Source organism: Littorina saxatilis, linkage group LG8 (genome assembly GCF_037325665.1).
Source record: "Littorina saxatilis isolate snail1 linkage group LG8, US_GU_Lsax_2.0, whole genome shotgun sequence".
Classification (NCBI taxonomy): Eukaryota; Metazoa; Mollusca; class Gastropoda; order Littorinimorpha; family Littorinidae; genus Littorina; species Littorina saxatilis.
This window is the reverse complement of record NC_090252.1, coordinates 72,088,856-72,106,422: the sequence shown is the minus strand read 5'-3', so window position 1 is coordinate 72,106,422 and position 17,567 is coordinate 72,088,856. Positions and strand designations below refer to the sequence as shown.

Below are 17,567 nucleotides of genomic sequence, written 5' to 3'. Positions count from 1 at the left end.
CAGATATAGACAAAGGCTAACAGTCTATAGGAGACCAGAGAATGATAAGTAGAAGACACAGCAGATATAGACAAAGGCTAACAGTCTAGGAGACCAGAGAATGATAAGTAGACGACACAGCAGATAGACAAAGGCTAACAGTCTAGGAGACCAGAGAATGATAAGTAGACGACACAGCAGATATAGACAAAGGCTAACAGTCTAGGAGACCAGAGAATGATAAGTAGACGACACAGCAGATAGACAAAGGCTAACAGTCTATAGGAGACCAGAGAATGATAAGTAGACGACACAGCAGATGCCGACAAAGGCTAACAGTCCAAGAGACCAGGAACAGCCGGGTAGCGTGGCCACGACGGCGGAGAGCTGCGTGCAGCAAGCAAGCCAGCAAGCAAGCCAGCAGTGAGAGGTGCAAGTAGAGGTGTAGCTTTACGGGTGTTGTCTTACCGCCGTCTGTCTGCGCACCCGGGGTTTAACGGCCAGAAATAAGCGGGTATGAAAGTAGGGCAGACATAATGTCCTTGTGATAGCACCGTCATCATCCGGTGTACGACCCACATTACATGGTATCGCCATACTGCGCGGTATACAGCCGTGGTGTACGTGCTTCCTGCGCCAACAGGCCAAGAAAACAAACCCTGTCATGTTATTATTTTTCCTGACCACCAATAATTATTTTGTGTTGCCAAAGTTTTGGCAAAGTTGTTTTTTAACGTTACACAAACATTCACTAGCTACTCATGATTATTGTCAAACCCGGTTCAGCATCCTTGGCATGACCTTGCTGTTACCAGTGATATGCTTCAGACGACCATGACGACTCGGAAACACACACCGGTGCTGATTGAAAAGCTTGTGACGCTACCTTGCTGTTACCAGTGATATGCTTCAGACGACCATGACGACTCGGCAACACAGCCCGCTGCTGACTGCTGCTGCTCACCTCCACTTTCAGACCTCCTCCACTTTAAGATCCCCTCCTTTTTAAACCCTGATTTTCTCAGATTGTTCGAGGTCTTTAAAGGGGTCCACTGTAGCTGAAAGCACTGTCCACTGTAGCTGAAAGCACTGTCCACTGTAGCTGAAAGCACTGTCCACTGTAGCTGAAACCACTGACTTACCACAGACCTACGTGGATTAGACACCTGTCACCTGACGAGCGCTAGAGGTGAGCGAGTTCTCACCAGGGTAGCTCGGTGCACGACGGACATGCCCTCCCACCTCCACACGGCCAGGGGCAGGCTGCTAGTGCACGGGACGGGGTGGGGTGAAGTGTGGCCGGGTGATAAATGCACAAGCACGGTTTAGTGCGGTACACGCCCGTATCATGATGTCCCACAACACAACAACACCTCACCTGCATGCTGGGGTCAACACTGCTCTGATCACGTCACTCTCTTCACTACCACGTTAGCTGGTGTGTTTGTGGGTCTTTTTGTGTGTGTGTGTGTGTTTGTTTTTTTATTCAACCACATGTCTACAAGTCTGCTTGATCCTGTTTTATCTCTTCATCAAAACTTGACTCGTCATCTGCCTCCTCCTCTCTTGCACAACACAGTTAAGTAAATTCTAAATTTCTTTTAGCGAATGGTGTATCCCTGTCTCTTCCTTGTACAGTTTGGAAAGGTCTCGTCGGCATGCTCAAGTCATTCCAAGTTCAACGGCAAATAACACCACACACACACATACACACACAAACACACACACACACACACATATACACATACACACACAGTCACTCACACACACACAGACACACAGACACACACACCACGCACACACACACACACACACACACACACCACAATACGTGAGGGAGATAATCACCACAGCGTAACCCGGCACCCAGACACCGACACCGACAGGGGCAGCAACAAATTCAAAGAAATCCGAAACAGACAGACTGCCAACCTTGTGAAATCAAGACTGGAAAACAGGAAAGGCTATACATACAATTTATGAAGCGTTTATCACACGTTAAAAACATAGTGGAAAATATGACTCAGAGAATACCATCTCGTGCAGGGAGAGAAAAAAAATCATTACGTGAAATGAGCTGAAAGTTATAGCCAGCCCAAAAGGCTCGGGGGTGGGGGTGGTGTGTTGGGGGGTGGGTGGGGGGGGGAGGGGGTTGATATACATCTGCAAATCGTTCGCAAAAAAAACCAGGACTGACGGAGAAGCGTGGTGTAGGTTTGTGTGTGTTGGGGGGGTTACACATTTAGACATAATTCTTAATTTATTAAGCGCGACTGAGTAGAGATCGGTTGCGAAAGCTCCGTGAATGATTTAGGCGGCTGTGGACGAACAAAAAAAGGTAATATTGTTTCTGCATTGCTCTTGATATTTTCATTTCTTACATTGCCCCGACGATAAAGAAACCCTACACAAAGCGGTCAGACAGACACAGAGACAGGGAGTGTGTGTGTGAGAGAGAGAGACAGAGAGTGTGTGTGAGAGAGAGAGAGACAGAGAGAGTGTGTGTGAGAGAGAGACAGAGTGTGTGAGAGAGAGAGACAGAGAGTGTGTGTGAGAGAGAGAGAGACAGAGAGTGTGTGAGAGAGACAGAGACAGAGAGAGTGTGTGTGAGAGAGAGAGACAGACAGAGTGTGTGTGAGAGAGAGAGACAGACAGAGTGTGTGTGAGAGAGAGAGAGACAGAGAGTGTGTGTGAGAGAGAGAGAGAGAGAGTGTGAGAGAGAGACAGAGAGAGTGTGTGTGAGAGAGACAGACAGAGTGTGTGTGAGAGAGAGAGAGACAGAGAGAGTGTGTGTGAGAGAGAGAGAGGAGGCAGTATTGTAATCATTTCCAGGGTATCTGAACGTGATATGACGTCACACGGTGCTGTGCCGGTCAGCAGACAGCGTAACGGTCTGACCGCGTTGCGTCCATCACATCAACCCCATCCCTCCTACCCCCACCACCTCCACGCACCCCTGACCGACTTTCATCATCACCAGCAGCAGCGGCATCAACAGCCACGACGACATGATCACAGCGAGGAGGGCGACTTGTGAGGCTTGATGATTAATAAGCAGCCTGGCTTTGTCTCGCTGTCAGGCAGGCAGTCAGGCTCGCACTGTCCCCTGCACCACGCTGTGCACGTGCAGCGCCAGGCTTCAGCGAGGGCGCCCCTGTCACTGCTGTCACTCCCTGCCCGTCACCCGTACAGTGCGACCTGTCGTGTGTAACTACGCCGAGAGGGTCAACTCTACATGCCGAGAGGGTCAACTCTACATGCCGAGAGGGTCAACTCTACACGCCGAGAGGGTCAACTCTACACGCCGAGAGGGTCAACTCTACACGCCGAGAGGGTCAACTCTACACGCCGAGAGGGTTAACTCTACATGCCGAGAGGGTCAACTCTACATGCCGAGAGGGTATACTCTACACGCCGAGAGGGTCAACTCTACATGCCGAGAGGGTATACTCTACATGCCGAGAGGGTCAACTCTACATGCCGAGAGGGTCAACTCTACACGCCGAGAGGGTCAACTCTACATGCCGAGAGGGTCAACTCTACATGCCGAGAGGGTCAACTCTACATGCCGAGAGGGTCAACTCTACACGCCGAGAGGGTCAACTCTACACGCCGAGAGGGTCAACTCTACACGCCGAGAGGGTCAACTCTACATGCCGAGAGGGTCAACTCTACACGCCGAGCGGGTCAACTCTACATGCCGAGAGGGTCAACTCTACACGCCGAGAGGGTCAACTCTACACGCCGAGCGGGTCAACTCTACATGCCGAGAGGGTCAACTCTACACGCCGAGCGGGTCAACTCTACACGCCGAGCGGGTCAACTCTACATGCCGAGAGGGTCAACTCTACACGCCGAGAGGGTCAACTCTACACGCCGAGAGGGTCAACTCTACACGCCGAGAGGGTCAACTCTACATGCCGAGAGGGTCAACTCTACAAGCCGAGAGGGTCAACTCTACATGCCGAGAGGGTCAACTCTACACGCCGAGAGGGTCAACTCTACATGCCGAGAGGGTCAACTCTACACGCCGAGAGGGTCAACTCTACACGCCGAGAGGGTCAACTCTACACGCCGAGAGGGTCAACTCTACACGCCGAGAGGGTCAACTCTACACGCCGAGAGGGTCAACTCTACACGCCGAGAGGGTCAACTCTACATGCCGAGAGGGTCAACTCTACATGCCGAGAGGGTCAACTCTACATGCCGAGAGGGTCAACTCTACATGCCGAGAGGGTCAACTCTACATGCCGAGAGGGTCAACTCTACATGCCGAGAGGGTCAACTCTACATGCCGAGAGGGTCAACTCTACACGCCGAGCGGGTCAACTCTACATGCCGAGAGGGTCAACTCTACATGCCGAGAGGGTCAACTCTACACGCCGAGAGGGTCAACTCTACACGCCGAGAGGGTCAACTCTACATGCCGAGAGGGTCAACTCTACACGCCGAGAGGGTCAACTCTACATGCCGAGAGGGTCAACTCTACATGCCGAGAGGGTCAACTCTACACGCCGAGAGGGTCAACTCTACACGCCGAGAGGGTCAACTCTACATGCCGAGAGGGTCAACTCTACACGCCGAGAGGGTCAACTCTACATGCCGAGAGGGTCAACTCTACATGCCGAGAGGGTCAACTCTACACGCCGAGAGGGTCAACTCTACACGCCGAGAGGGTCAACTCTACACGCCGAGAGGGTCAACTCTACACGCCGAGAGGGTCAACTCTACACGCCGAGAGGGTCAACTCTACATGCCGAGAGGGTCAACTCTACATGCCGAGAGGGTCAACTCTACACGCCGAGAGGGTCAACTCTACATGCCGAGAGGGTCAACTCTACATGCCGAGAGGGTCAACTCTACACGCCGAGAGGGTCAACTCTACACGCCGAGAGGGTCAACTCTACACGCCGAGAGGGTCAACTCTACATGCCGAGAGGGTCAACTCTACACGCCGAGAGGGTCAACTCTACATGCCGAGAGGGTCAACTCTACACGCCGAGAGGGTCAACTCTACACGCCGAGAGGGTCAACTCTACACGCCGAGAGGGTCAACTCTACATGCCGAGAGGGTCAACTCTACATGCCGAGAGGGTCAACTCTACACGCCGAGAGGGTCAACTCTACATGCCGAGAGGGTCAACTCTACACGCCGAGAGGGTCAACTCTACATGCCGAGAGGATCAACTCTACACGCCGAGAGGGTCAACTCTACATGCCGAGAGGGTCAACTCTACACGCCGAGAGGGTCAACTCTACACGCTATACAGCTGTTGTTTTACATACCTCACCCAACACGAAGGCCAAACCACAATGTTCTCAAAGAATAATTCTTCTTGCAGTTGGTTTGTATCTGAGTTCTGTCTATTATAAATGGTGGTGCCCGAGTACAAGATACCAATCACAGATCATCTCCCTTTCACTTCCAAAGCTAGACCCCTATATTGAGGTCTAACGAATGACGTATCACAACGTGCGCGGTCGTCCTTGGCGGTCAAGAAAGCCGCGGGCGCCGCCGCGATCATTGCGCAGACGACACTTCTAGACCGCCAATATTTTTTGTGCGCATCACGTGCTCCACATAAATCGGCCGGAAACGAAGCAATTGGGAAACCTGGATAGGAGTAAGTAACCGTGGTTGAGTGACGCACACTGACCAACTGGCAACAAGGGCCATGATGACCACAGACACACCACCAACCGTCGTGTCCGGTCGCTCACCACCCAGACCTTAACCAGGTCACGTGGGTAAGGACAAAGGATAGTAAGGGGACAAAAAGAGGATATCATTAAATCACACATAAGCTTCCTTAAAGTGAACACGACGGTAATATAATATAGATATATCATATACTTGCACCTCGGCCAGACAAGAGTTACGAAACTAAAGACTATCATGTGACTGAACTGTATCTGACGAACGAGCATCACAAACATTGCACACACAACCTAACTGAACACCGGCCAAGGGTGTAGTTGTGTCAAGCTGTACAATGGGTGGCAGAGAACTATCGCACTATCAACACCATGAATACTGTCAGTTGCAACACGAGCTGTGCAGACGTCAGTCCACATGCACGTGCAACAAGGAGACGAGACAGCGCGAGCAACACAAGACGCGATAACAGTGTTCCTCGGAATTATCCTTCCATTTATGTAGGCCGCCAGACACCCCCATTTTCTTCCCCCCCCCCCTACCCTCCTCACGTTTCATGGTCTAGTTTTCAATCCGAATCGGACAAGGAGACTGTAGTGGTGTAGTGTAGTGTGTAGGTGGAACTCACACACACGCATACAACACGTACTAACACAGCTAGTGTGTTTCAGGAAACTGTAAGGGTTCTTTTCTTTGGCTGTATGGTACATTGCTTACATGGATAATCGTGCAGCCATCTTGTCTGTCTTAATACCGGAATCTCGTAGAACTACATTATCACTGGCTTAAAACTATCAGGTACAGAAACCAGTTTCAGATTGAGGACACTACATCCCTCCTTACCTTAGAATTAAATTTCACGCTTATTCAGTAATTTATACAAAGATTACTTTATCGAGCTGCTGCATAATTCTGAAATAATTCATCATTGGCTTTCTGTACTAAACAATGCTTCATAGCTGTTCATTCAAATAATTGACCAACACGATTATGACTTGAATCATACACTGTCAGATATCAAACAGAATGTCATGTTTTATATTGTCAATAAAAACACTTGATGGTGATTCACTTGGTATGAACTTCATGTATTGTTTATCGTCCGGAATGTCACTCAGCGTTTCCTCAACACAGGTTATTTATACAATGATTAAACTGACTCAGAATGGGAGATTACAAACACAGGGTGACTAGACGTCGGAGTATTACTGAAAGGTTCAGCTTAGCTGCAATCAAGTCATTCAAAAAACCGAAAGTTGCTAGAAGACATAAGAAATGATTACTGTCTTTCTGTCTGGATTTTCCTTCTAATTGAGACTTTACATTATGTAAGTTCTGATTTTTCAGGGAACATAGTCTTTGAGGTAATGGGGTTTCTTGCGGATTCTCTGTGGGGGGTTGCTGGTACTGTCATCACTGGAGTTGTTGGGGTCTTCTATTTACAAGATTTTTTTTTTTTAAATATTGAAATGCGAGCGAAAGCGATCTGTTCAATATTTGAAACAGCAACGAGAGAGAAGGAAAAAGAAGAAAGTAGGACCCGCAATGTCAGCCTACACCCGAGTCTGTGAGCCTTCCTTGTCCAGCCTCAAGCCACTCCAGAGGACTGACTATTACCCAAGGCCCACACCAGAGGACTGACTACTGCCCAAGGCCCACACCAGAGGACTGACTACTGCCCAAGGCCCACACCAGAGGACTGACTACTTCCCAAGGCTCACACCAGAGGACTGACTACTGCCCAAGGCCCACACCAGAGGACTGACTACTTCCCAAGGCCCACACCAGAGGACTGACTACTGCCCACGGCCCACACCAGAGGACTGACTACTGCCCAAGGCCCACACCAGAGGACTGACTACTTCCCAAGGCCCACACCAGAGGACTGACTACTGCCCAAGGCCCACACCAGAGGACTGACTACTACCCAAGGCCCACACCAGAGGACTGACTACTGTCCAAGGCCCACACCAGAGGACTGACTATTTCCCAAGGCCCACACCAGAGGACTGACTACTGTCCAAGGCCCACACCAGAGGACTGACTATTTCCCAAGGCCCACACCAGAGGACTGACTACTTCCCAAGGCCCACACCAGAGGACTGACTACTTCCCAAGGCCCACACTAGAGGACTGACTACTGCCCAAGGGCCACACCAGAGGACTGACTACTTCCCAAGGCCCACACCAGAGGACTGACTACTTCCCAAGGCCCACACCAGAGGACTGACTACTGCCCAAGGGCCACACCAGAGGACTGACTACTGCCCAAGGCCCACACCAGAGGACTGACTACTTCCCAAGGCCCACACCAGAGGACTGACTACTGCCCAAGGGCCACACCAGAGGACTGACTACTACCCAAGGCCCACACCAGAGGACTGACTACTACCCAAGGCCCACACCAGAGGACTGACTACTGCCCAAGGCCCACACCAGAGGACTGACTACTGCCCAAGGGCCACACCAGAGGACTGACTACTGCCCAAGGCCCACACCAGAGGACTGACTACAGCCCAAGGCTCACACCAGAGGACTGACTACTGCCCAGGGCCCACACCAGAGGACTGACTACTTCCCAAGGCCCACACCAGAGGACTGACCACTACCCAAGGCCCACACCAGAGGACTGACCACTGCCCAAGGCCCACACCAGAGGACTGACTACTGCCCAAGGCCCACACCAGAGGACTGACCACTTCCCAAGGCCCACACCAGAGGACTGACTACTGTCCAAGGCCCACACCAGAGGACTGACTACTGCCCAAGGCCCACACCAGAGGACTGACTAGTACCCAAGGCCCACACCAGAGGACTGACTACTATCCAAGGCCCACACCAGAGGACTGACTACTTCCCAAGGCCCACACCAGAGGACTGACTACTGCCCAAGGCCCACACCAGAGTACTGACTACTGCCCAAGGCCCACACCAGAGGACTGACTACTGCCCAAGGCCCACACCAGAGGACTGACTATTTCCCAAGGCCCACACCAGAGGACTGACTACTGCCCAAGGCCCACACCAGAGGACTGACTACTTCCCAAGGCCCACACCAGAGGACTGACTACTTCCCAAGGCCCACACCAGAGGACTGACTACTTCCCAAGGCCCACACTAGAGGACTGACTACTGCCCAAGGGCCACACCAGAGGACTGACTACTTCCCAAGGCCCACACCAGAGGACTGACTACTTCCCAAGGCCCCCACCAGAGGACTGACTACTGCCCAAGGGCCACACCAGAGGACTGACTACTGCCCAAGGCCCACACCAGAGGACTGACTACTTCCCAAGGCCCACACCAGAGGACTGACTACTGCCCAAGGGCCACACCAGAGGACTGACTACTACCCAAGGCCCACACCAGAGGACTGACTACTACCCAAGGCCCACACCAGAGGACTGACTACTGCCCAAGGCCCACACCAGAGGACTGACTACTGCCCAAGGGCCACACCAGAGGACTGACTACTGCCCAAGGCCCACACCAGAGGACTGACTACAGCCCAAGGCTCACACCAGAGGACTGACTACTGCCCAGGGCCCACACCAGAGGACTGACTACTTCCCAAGGCCCACACCAGAGGACTGACCACTACCCAAGGCCCACACCAGAGGACTGACCACTGCCCAAGGCCCACACCAGAGGACTGACTACTGCCCAAGGCCCACATCAGAGGACTGACTACTTCCCAAGGCCCACACCAGAGGACTGACTACTGCCCAAGGGCCACACCAGAGGACTGACTACTGCCCAAGGCCCACACCAGAGGACTGACTACTACCCAAGGCCCACACCAGAGGACTGACTACTACCCAAGGCCCACACCAGAGGACTGACTACTTCCCAAGGCCCACACCAGAGGACTGACTACTGCCCAAGGCCCACACCAGAGGACTGACTACTGCCCAAGGCCCACACCAGAGGACTGACTACTGCCCAAGGCTCACACCAGATGACTGACTACTGCCCAAGGCCCACACCAGAGGACTGACTACTACCCAAGGCCCACACCAGAGGACTGACTACTGCCCAAGGCCCACACCAGAGGACTGACTACAGCCCAAGGCCCACACCAGAGGACTGACTACAGCCCAAGGCCCACACCAGAGGACTGACTACAGCCCAAGGCCCACACCAGAGGACTGACTACAGCCCAAGGCCCACACCAGAGAACTGACTACTGCCCAAGGCCCACACCAGAGGACTGACTACTGCCCAAGGCCCACACCAGAGGACTGACTACTCCCCAAGGGCCACACCAGAGGACTGACTACTGCCCAAGGGCCACACCAGAGGACTGACTACTGCCCAAGGCCCACACCAGAGGACTGACTACTGCCCAAGGCCCACACCAGAGGACTGACTACTGCCCAAGGCCCACACCAGAGGACTGACTACTATCCAAGGCCCACACCAGAGGACTGACTACTTCCCAAGGCCCACACCAGAGGACTGACTACTGCCCAAGGCTCACACCAGAGGACTGACTACCGCCCAAGGCCCACACCAGAGGACTGACTACTGCCCAAGGCCCACACCAGAGGACTGACCACTACCCAAGGCCCACACCAGAGGACTGACTACTGCCCAAGGCCCACACCAGAGGACTGACTACTTCCCAAGGCCCACACCAGAGGACTGACTACTTCCCAAGGCCCACACCAGAGGACTGACTACTGCCCAAGGCCCACACCAGAGGACTGACTACTGTCCAAGGCCCACACCAGAGGACTGACTACTTCCCAAGGCCCACACCAGAGGACTGACTACTGCCCAAGGCCCACACCAGAGGACTGACTACTGCCCAAGGCTCACACCAGAGGACTGACTACTGCCCAAGGCCCACACCAGAGGACTGACTACTGCCCAAGGCTCACACGCCATGCATGACCCTTCGCTTGTGTAAAGGTGCTCCTTAATTGAGCCCGAAGTCGACTTTGTGAAGTTTTCCCGAAATCTCAGTGCTAAAGCTTCGTGCATCTAGCTTCGCGAAGTATATTTCGCGTAGCGTAGTCGACTTAGCCCAGGTAAGGACAGACTTAAGGGTCCCAATGCCATCGTCATCCATATGTCATGATGCTGGACTGACAGACTTAGGGGTCCCAATGCCATCGTCGTCCATATGTCATGATGCTGGACTGACAGACTTAAGGGTCCCAATGCCATCGTCGTCCATATGTCATGATGCTGGACTGACAGACTTAAGGGTCCCAATGCCATCGTCGTCCATATGTCATGATGCTGGACTGACAGACTTAAGGGTCCCAATGCCATCGTCGTCCATATGTCATGATGCTGGACTGACAGACTGAGGAGAGGAAGTTACAGAGTGATTATCTTGACAATGTTAGTGTGTGTACTTAAATTAATGTCGTTGATTCGTATTATACATGCGTGTGTTGGGTGTGCTTGGCCGGAGTGAATCATTCTGAAGCACAATGTCAATACAAATAAGTTCCCAACCTTGGGCAATAACATAGTCTGTACTCTGTATTAAGTTCCCAACCTTGGGCAATAACATAGTCTGTACTCTGTATTAAGTTCCCAACCTTGGGCAATAACATAGTCTGTACTCTGTATTAAGTTTCCAACCTTGGGCAATAACATAGTCTGTACTCTGTATTAAGTTCCCAACCTTGGGCAATAACATAGTCTGTACTCTGTATTAAGTTCCCAACCTTGGGCAATAACATAGTCTGTACTCTGTATTAAGTATTCGGATTCCATTCCACCACTGAGCGCAGTGTTGTTAAACCGACAACACAGACTTTTCCATTCCAAGAACGACAGAGCAAAACTACCCAGAAAGGGGGGGAGGTTGTGTGAGTGGGGGAGGGGGTGCTGTGATGGCTGCAGGGACGAAGCCCTAGCAGTATGATCTTCAGAGGGCGTGACCTTCAGAGGTCAGGCGGCGTGCAGACACCATGGCCCGGGGCTATAGGTTTCTACTGCTGCTCTGGGTAACGCTATACAGTCGTGTGCACAACACAACCCTTGGTCATATCCACCCAACACTATTTTACCAGAAACACAGCTCGTGATCATATTCCCAAATACGATGTGACAAGTATAACACGCTTACTATACTGTATATACAACACCTCTTGAATACAGTTATTCCCCCAAGACTATCTCACGTGTAGATAGCTTACTACGGTGTGCCGCTGAAAACATGCACTATGATGTTCAATTCATGCTCTTGAATACAGTTATTCTCCAAGACAACGTCACTGGTATGACGCTCACTCTATGGTGCACAAACCATGCTCTTGAATCGAATTATCACCCAAACAATGTCACTGGTATGTCACTCAATAAGGTGTGCACAACACACCTCGTGATTATAGTTCGCAAGACAATTTCAACGGCCACGGGTTAATATCGTGTGAAAACCACAGCTCGTGCGAATAGTCCACAAGACTAATATACTAGCAGGGCATCAGTATGATATTGTATTTGCTTGGGTTATAATATCCAGGAGACAGGAACCCTGTTATTCCTATTTTGCATGAGAGAGAGAGAGAGAGAGAGAGAGAGAGAGAGAGAGAGAGAGAGAGAGAGAGAGAGAGAGAGAGAGAGAGAGGCAGTGACAGAATCAAGATGGACGACATCAGATAAAAAGGCGGTCACTTCACGGTCCACAATCCGGGTCACGACAAAGCAAAAATCGCTAAGGGAGTGAAATCTGTAAGAATGTGAGGGAAAAGGTAGGGAGGGAGGGGGGTGGAGACTGGGGCGGGGGGTGGTGATGGGGGTTGTTGAGATTGCCGAGACCATGGCAGTGAAACCAGTTTCAACACGTTCTTGCAATCTCAGTCATTTTTCCCCTGCAAAAAAAACAACAACAACAAAACGTGAAGCCAGCGAAAAGGGCATAGGAGGCGACAAGAAGAAGAAGAGAAAGAGAAGGAGAGCGCCTCGCAACACGGACAACTGTTGCTGCCAGCCACAGCCACGCCGGGTACCTTCACCACGGCCAGGCCCTACCACAGCAACAGCAACAGCGGCAAGAACGCTGACACCACCACGACCACAGCCACAATTTGCTGAACGGACCAGTCGCCGACCAGAGCCTCAAAGACGGATAGGCTCACCAAGAACAACAAGGGGGCGGGAGGAGGGGGGGAGAGGGGGTGCCAGTTTATGAGCTGTAATGGCTGGAGAAGGATGGACACGGAAAGGGGGAGGGAGGGGGAGGGGTAAAGAATTCCAATTTAGGGACCCAGCCTCCCTGGTAACCACAGAAACTGGAGACAGCGCGCTTCATTCACTGCGCAACGAGAAGAAAAAACAGCAAGCGGGCAGAGACAGCTCAGGGGGGCTATTTTTGTCTTGAGGTCGCTTCTTCCCTCCCCTCCCCTCCCCCCCCCCCCCCCTCGTCCCTCCCTGCTTGCCGTCTTGCTGCAACCACTTGTCGGCAGGCTGCATTGCGCTGCAGCCCTGCACTTCGTGACGTGACGACACACCGGTTGCCTGCCCTTTTCCTGACCAGGTCACGTGCCAAGCAACTGTTACCATGACGACAGCCAATGACGGGGGATCGTTTTTCACGCTTTTCAGCCCAGTAACGGGGTGGTGGACAGCAGCGGCAAATGGCGGGAGAGTGAGTGACGTGACGTGTGACGGCGATGTAGGGACCATGTAGACAAGCCACGGGACAGTGAGGAGGACACGAGGGTCCAACCTCTCACGGCACCACCACCACCACCACCACCACCACCTGACGGGCCGGGCAGCGGGGCAAAGGTATGTTCCTCTCTCTCACCGACACCCTTTCCTTTTTACTTCACTTCCAAAACTCTCTCTTCCTGCCATCGATCGCGTGGTGTGGATTAGTTGTGGCGAGTGTCATAAACATGCATCGCCCTGCACCGCCTCTGATCTGTCTCGCTCGTCACCCGCACCCACACTCAGCGGCCATGCTCTCACCAACACTCAGTGTCTCACCGCCACTCCACACACCTTGCCACAACTTTTACACTCTGGCACACTGAGGCTACAACTTGTTTTCTCTTTCACCACTGATGCTAATTGTGCACACCATGTTTTGATCAAAATCGATCCACGAAAGACAAGTCCACCCGCGCCTCATCCCTCCCCGCTTTCACCCACCCCGTCCCTTCATCCCACCCCAGTGTTTCCCCCACAATGTCTCCATCGATCTTGCACGAGAAAAACTTGCCAACAAACGAATCTTTCTGCAAACTTCACCTTTGTCTCGTCTACCTTTACTTCCAAACTTGCACAAAGTTTCCAAATAAGGGATTTTTGTCGAGACCGTTTTATTCCTGTATGATTTTTTTCCCCGCGATATTGTTTTAAATTGTCCATTTAAATGTTTGATTGTTTGTTACTTTTTTCTTTCCTTTACCCGCTTCTCTATTTGTCCTTTACCCGCTTCTCTATTTGTACAATCAATCTACTACGCTCTCCTTTGAACAGTCAATTCCAATCACAGTCTGTAAGCCTCAAACAGTCAATTCCAATCACAGTCTGTAAGCCTCAAACAGTCAATTCCAATCACAGTCTGTAAGCCTCAAACAGTCAATTCCAATCACAGTCTGTAAGCCTCAAACAGTCAATTCCAATCACAGTCTGTAAGCCTCAAACAGTCAATTCCAATCACAGTCTGTGAGCCTCAAACAGTTTCGAGTAACAGGGGTGGGGGCAAAACGCCAAAATCAAAGAGTTCCAAGAGAAGACTTTTTCTCAATGTGTATATTATGTTACCATCACACGCGTATAAAACAAGCATAGGAATTAAATGTCATCGCACAACGCTGTCATTTATTGATATGGCGGAAACCGACCACCGTGACAGCAAGGAAATCAAGCAGTTTCAGGTGAACAATTTGAAATGGACAGTCAATATCGATTGTCCCAAACTTGTTTCACGCAGGTACAGACAGAGACACAGACAGTCAATCATGCAACCAGAACCACCAAAACCACAAAACCAATTCACTGAATAAACTGCTGATATGACAAAACTCCTGCATGACTGAGATATGATCTACCTGAGAAATCTCTGCGACACTTACCTGTGTCCTCAGTTCCTCCAGAAGTACCTGTTACAGGTGTTATGCTGCTGCGTGCATTGACAGGTATTATGCATGTAACTGTATAGCAGAGCAAGACGTTGTGCTGACTTATCAACAATCATAACGACAAGAAACCGGTACTATTTGTCTGGCTCGCTATTTCCCCTGATAAACAACAGGCTGTAGCCAAGATTTAGTCCAGGACAAGACAGTATGAACAAAGACATGTATGCGTTTAGGAATGCTGACTCAAGACTTTATAAAAACAAAGTGATCAACTTTGCTTTCACGGTTCTAAAAGACATGTTATGACTTGATGACCGTGCGCTGTGTTTCCTTTAAAAAGAAAGGCCCAATGCACGTCTCTCCGTTAGTCCCAGCTTGTACTTATAATTACTTGCATAGTATGCATTTGATTTTATGAATAAGCACATATATGTATGCTCTTCATGCCTCATCATCATCATCATCTTTATCATCACGGGCTGAGGTTTTCTGACCTTTTGTTGGTAAACTTTTTAACTTTTTAATTTTTAATTTTTCAATTTTATAATTGTGTGTCTGTGCGTCCCAAGGACAGATTGTAAGAAAAGGCGTAGCCTTAAATCTTAATCCTTGTTAAATAAAGTTCAATTCAATTCAATTCAATTCCCTTGCCTTGCTTGGCCAACACAACATCTGACCATTGGTCACCTCCATTGTCCAATTGATCCATGTTTCAGTTCGTAACCCACTGCCCTTCAAGAATGTCCTTAATTCAGCCCCAAGTCGACTTCGTGAAGATTTCCAGAAGTCTTTTTACCGAAAACTCATAGTTAAGGTCAGGCTGTAAACACTATCTCTTCCGTTTTCCGTCTGTTTCCCCGATGGCAATTACGAGAAACAAGGCTTGTTGCCATTGTTTTTTCAACTATCAGATGACTTCAGTTACCATGTTTCTCATTAAACACCTTAACGTTTAAAAAAATCTATACCAGACAAATAATACCAGTTTCAGTAATATCTTAGTGTGAAAATACTCCACCATTCAATCCAACCAATCACCCAACCGGTCCACTGACGAACCCACCAAACGGACAAATCAAGAAAATAAATAAAAGTTGCCACTTACGTCTTCATGTCATTTTCACTGGTCAAGTCCATCCCCTTGTTCCCCTTGTGTCTGCAACAGATCAACAACCAGCAGTGTCATGGGGCAGTAAAAACCACTTACATAACTGCATTCATAAAACTCGAGTCAAAATAAGTGTGGGGCCTTTCTTTCTTTATTTCTTTCTTTATTTGGTGTTTAACGTCGTTTTCAACCACGAAGGTTATATCGCGACGGGGAAAGGGGGGAGATGGGATAGAGCCACTTGTCAATTGTTTCTTGTTCACAAAAGCACTAATCAAAAATTTGCTCCAGGGGCTTGCAACGTAGTACAATGTATTACCTTACTGGGAGAATGCAAGTTTCCAGTACAAAGGACTTAACATTTCTTACATACTGCTTGACTAAAATCTTTACAAAAATTGACTATATTCTATACAAGAAACACTTAAGGCCCCCCCCCAAAAAAATAGTCAGTTTACGGTAACGGGCCCGACCGACCCTATTTTTTTCGCGCGACCCTAGACTTTTTTTTGCCATTTGGGGAAAAAAAAACAAAAAAAACTTTTGGTTTTTTTGCAAAATGACGTAAAAATATGTTTTTTTGGAAAAAAGAAAAAAAAAATCCCGACCTACCGACCCTATTTTTTTGGCCTATGTTACCGTAAACAGACCTTTTTTTTTTGTTTGCCTAACAAGGGTAAAAAGAGAAACAGAATCCGTTAGTCGCCTCTTACGACATGCTGGGGAGCATCGGGTAAATTCTTCCCCCTAACCCGCGGGGGGTCATGTGTTGATGCTGATGTGTATTAACAGAGGTTATGAACAGACAATCTGAAAACAGGAGGGAGTCTTAATTCAGTGTGTCTTCAACAGGAGGGAGTCTTAATTCAGTGGGTCTCCAACAGGAGGGAGTCTTAATTCAGTGGGTCTCCAACAGGAGGGAGTCTTAATTCAGTGGGTCTCCAACAGGAGGGAGTCTTAATTCAGTGGGTCTCCAACAGGAGGGAGTCTTAATTCAGTGGGTCTCCAACAGGAGGGAGTCTTAATTCAGTGGGTCTCAACAGGAGGGAGTCTTAATTCCGTGGGTCTCAACAGGAGGGAGTCTTAATTCAGTGGGTCTCCAACAGGAGGGAGTCTTAATTCAGTGGGTCTCAACAGGAGGGAGTCTTAATTCAGTGGGTCTCCAACAGGAGGGAGTCTTAATTCAGTGGGTCTCCAACAGGAGGGAGTCTTAATTCAGTGGGTCTCCAACAGGAGGTTCCAGTGTATATCAATGCCATCCCAGTAACCCCTTTATTTCATTATGTTGTTGTTTGTTTGTTATTTGTGACCCCTTTATGGTATTATGTTGTTTGTTTGTTATGTATGACCCCTTTATGGTATTATGTTGTTTGTTTGTTTGTTTGTTATGTTATGACCCCTTTATGATATTATGTTGTTTGTTTGTTTGTTTGTTTGTTATGTTATGACCCCTTTATGATATTATGTTGTTTGTTTGTTTGTTTGTTATTTGTGACCCCTTTATGGTATTATGTTGTTTGTTTGTTATGTATGACCCCTTTATGGTATTATGTTGTTTGTTTGTTTGTTTACTCATTGCTGTCACCCTGAACAATCTGACAGTGCAGCACAAGTTGACACTCTGCCGTCTTGTTCTGATTTCAAAACATTATTTGCCAATGCCACTCGTTTCACAACGCGATCAAAACACAGCCACTACACCAACAGATCGCGTCATCCAGTGTTACAAAAAAATGTTCCCCAAATTACCCGCTCGTCAGGAACTGTTCTA

At 49.7% G+C, this 17,567-nt stretch overlaps 1 protein-coding gene and 1 long non-coding RNA gene across 2 annotated transcripts in view; one reads left to right on the top strand and one right to left on the bottom strand.

Moving 5' to 3' along the window:
* Positions 1–17,567, bottom strand: part of LOC138974296 (uncharacterized) — a 298,636-nt gene that overhangs the window by 134,155 nt on the left and 146,914 nt on the right. The window contains exon 5 of the mRNA XM_070347016.1: positions 15,794–15,844. Coding sequence (XP_070203117.1) covers positions 15,794–15,844 — 51 coding nt within the window. The remainder of the gene's footprint in view (positions 1–15,793; positions 15,845–17,567) is intronic.
* The window catches only part of LOC138974298 (uncharacterized), a 31,297-nt gene continuing 24,710 nt past the window's right edge, over positions 10,981–17,567 (top strand). Inside the window, exon 1 of the long non-coding RNA XR_011458384.1 lies at positions 10,981–13,387. This is a non-coding gene — a long non-coding RNA (uncharacterized lncRNA). The remainder of the gene's footprint in view (positions 13,388–17,567) is intronic.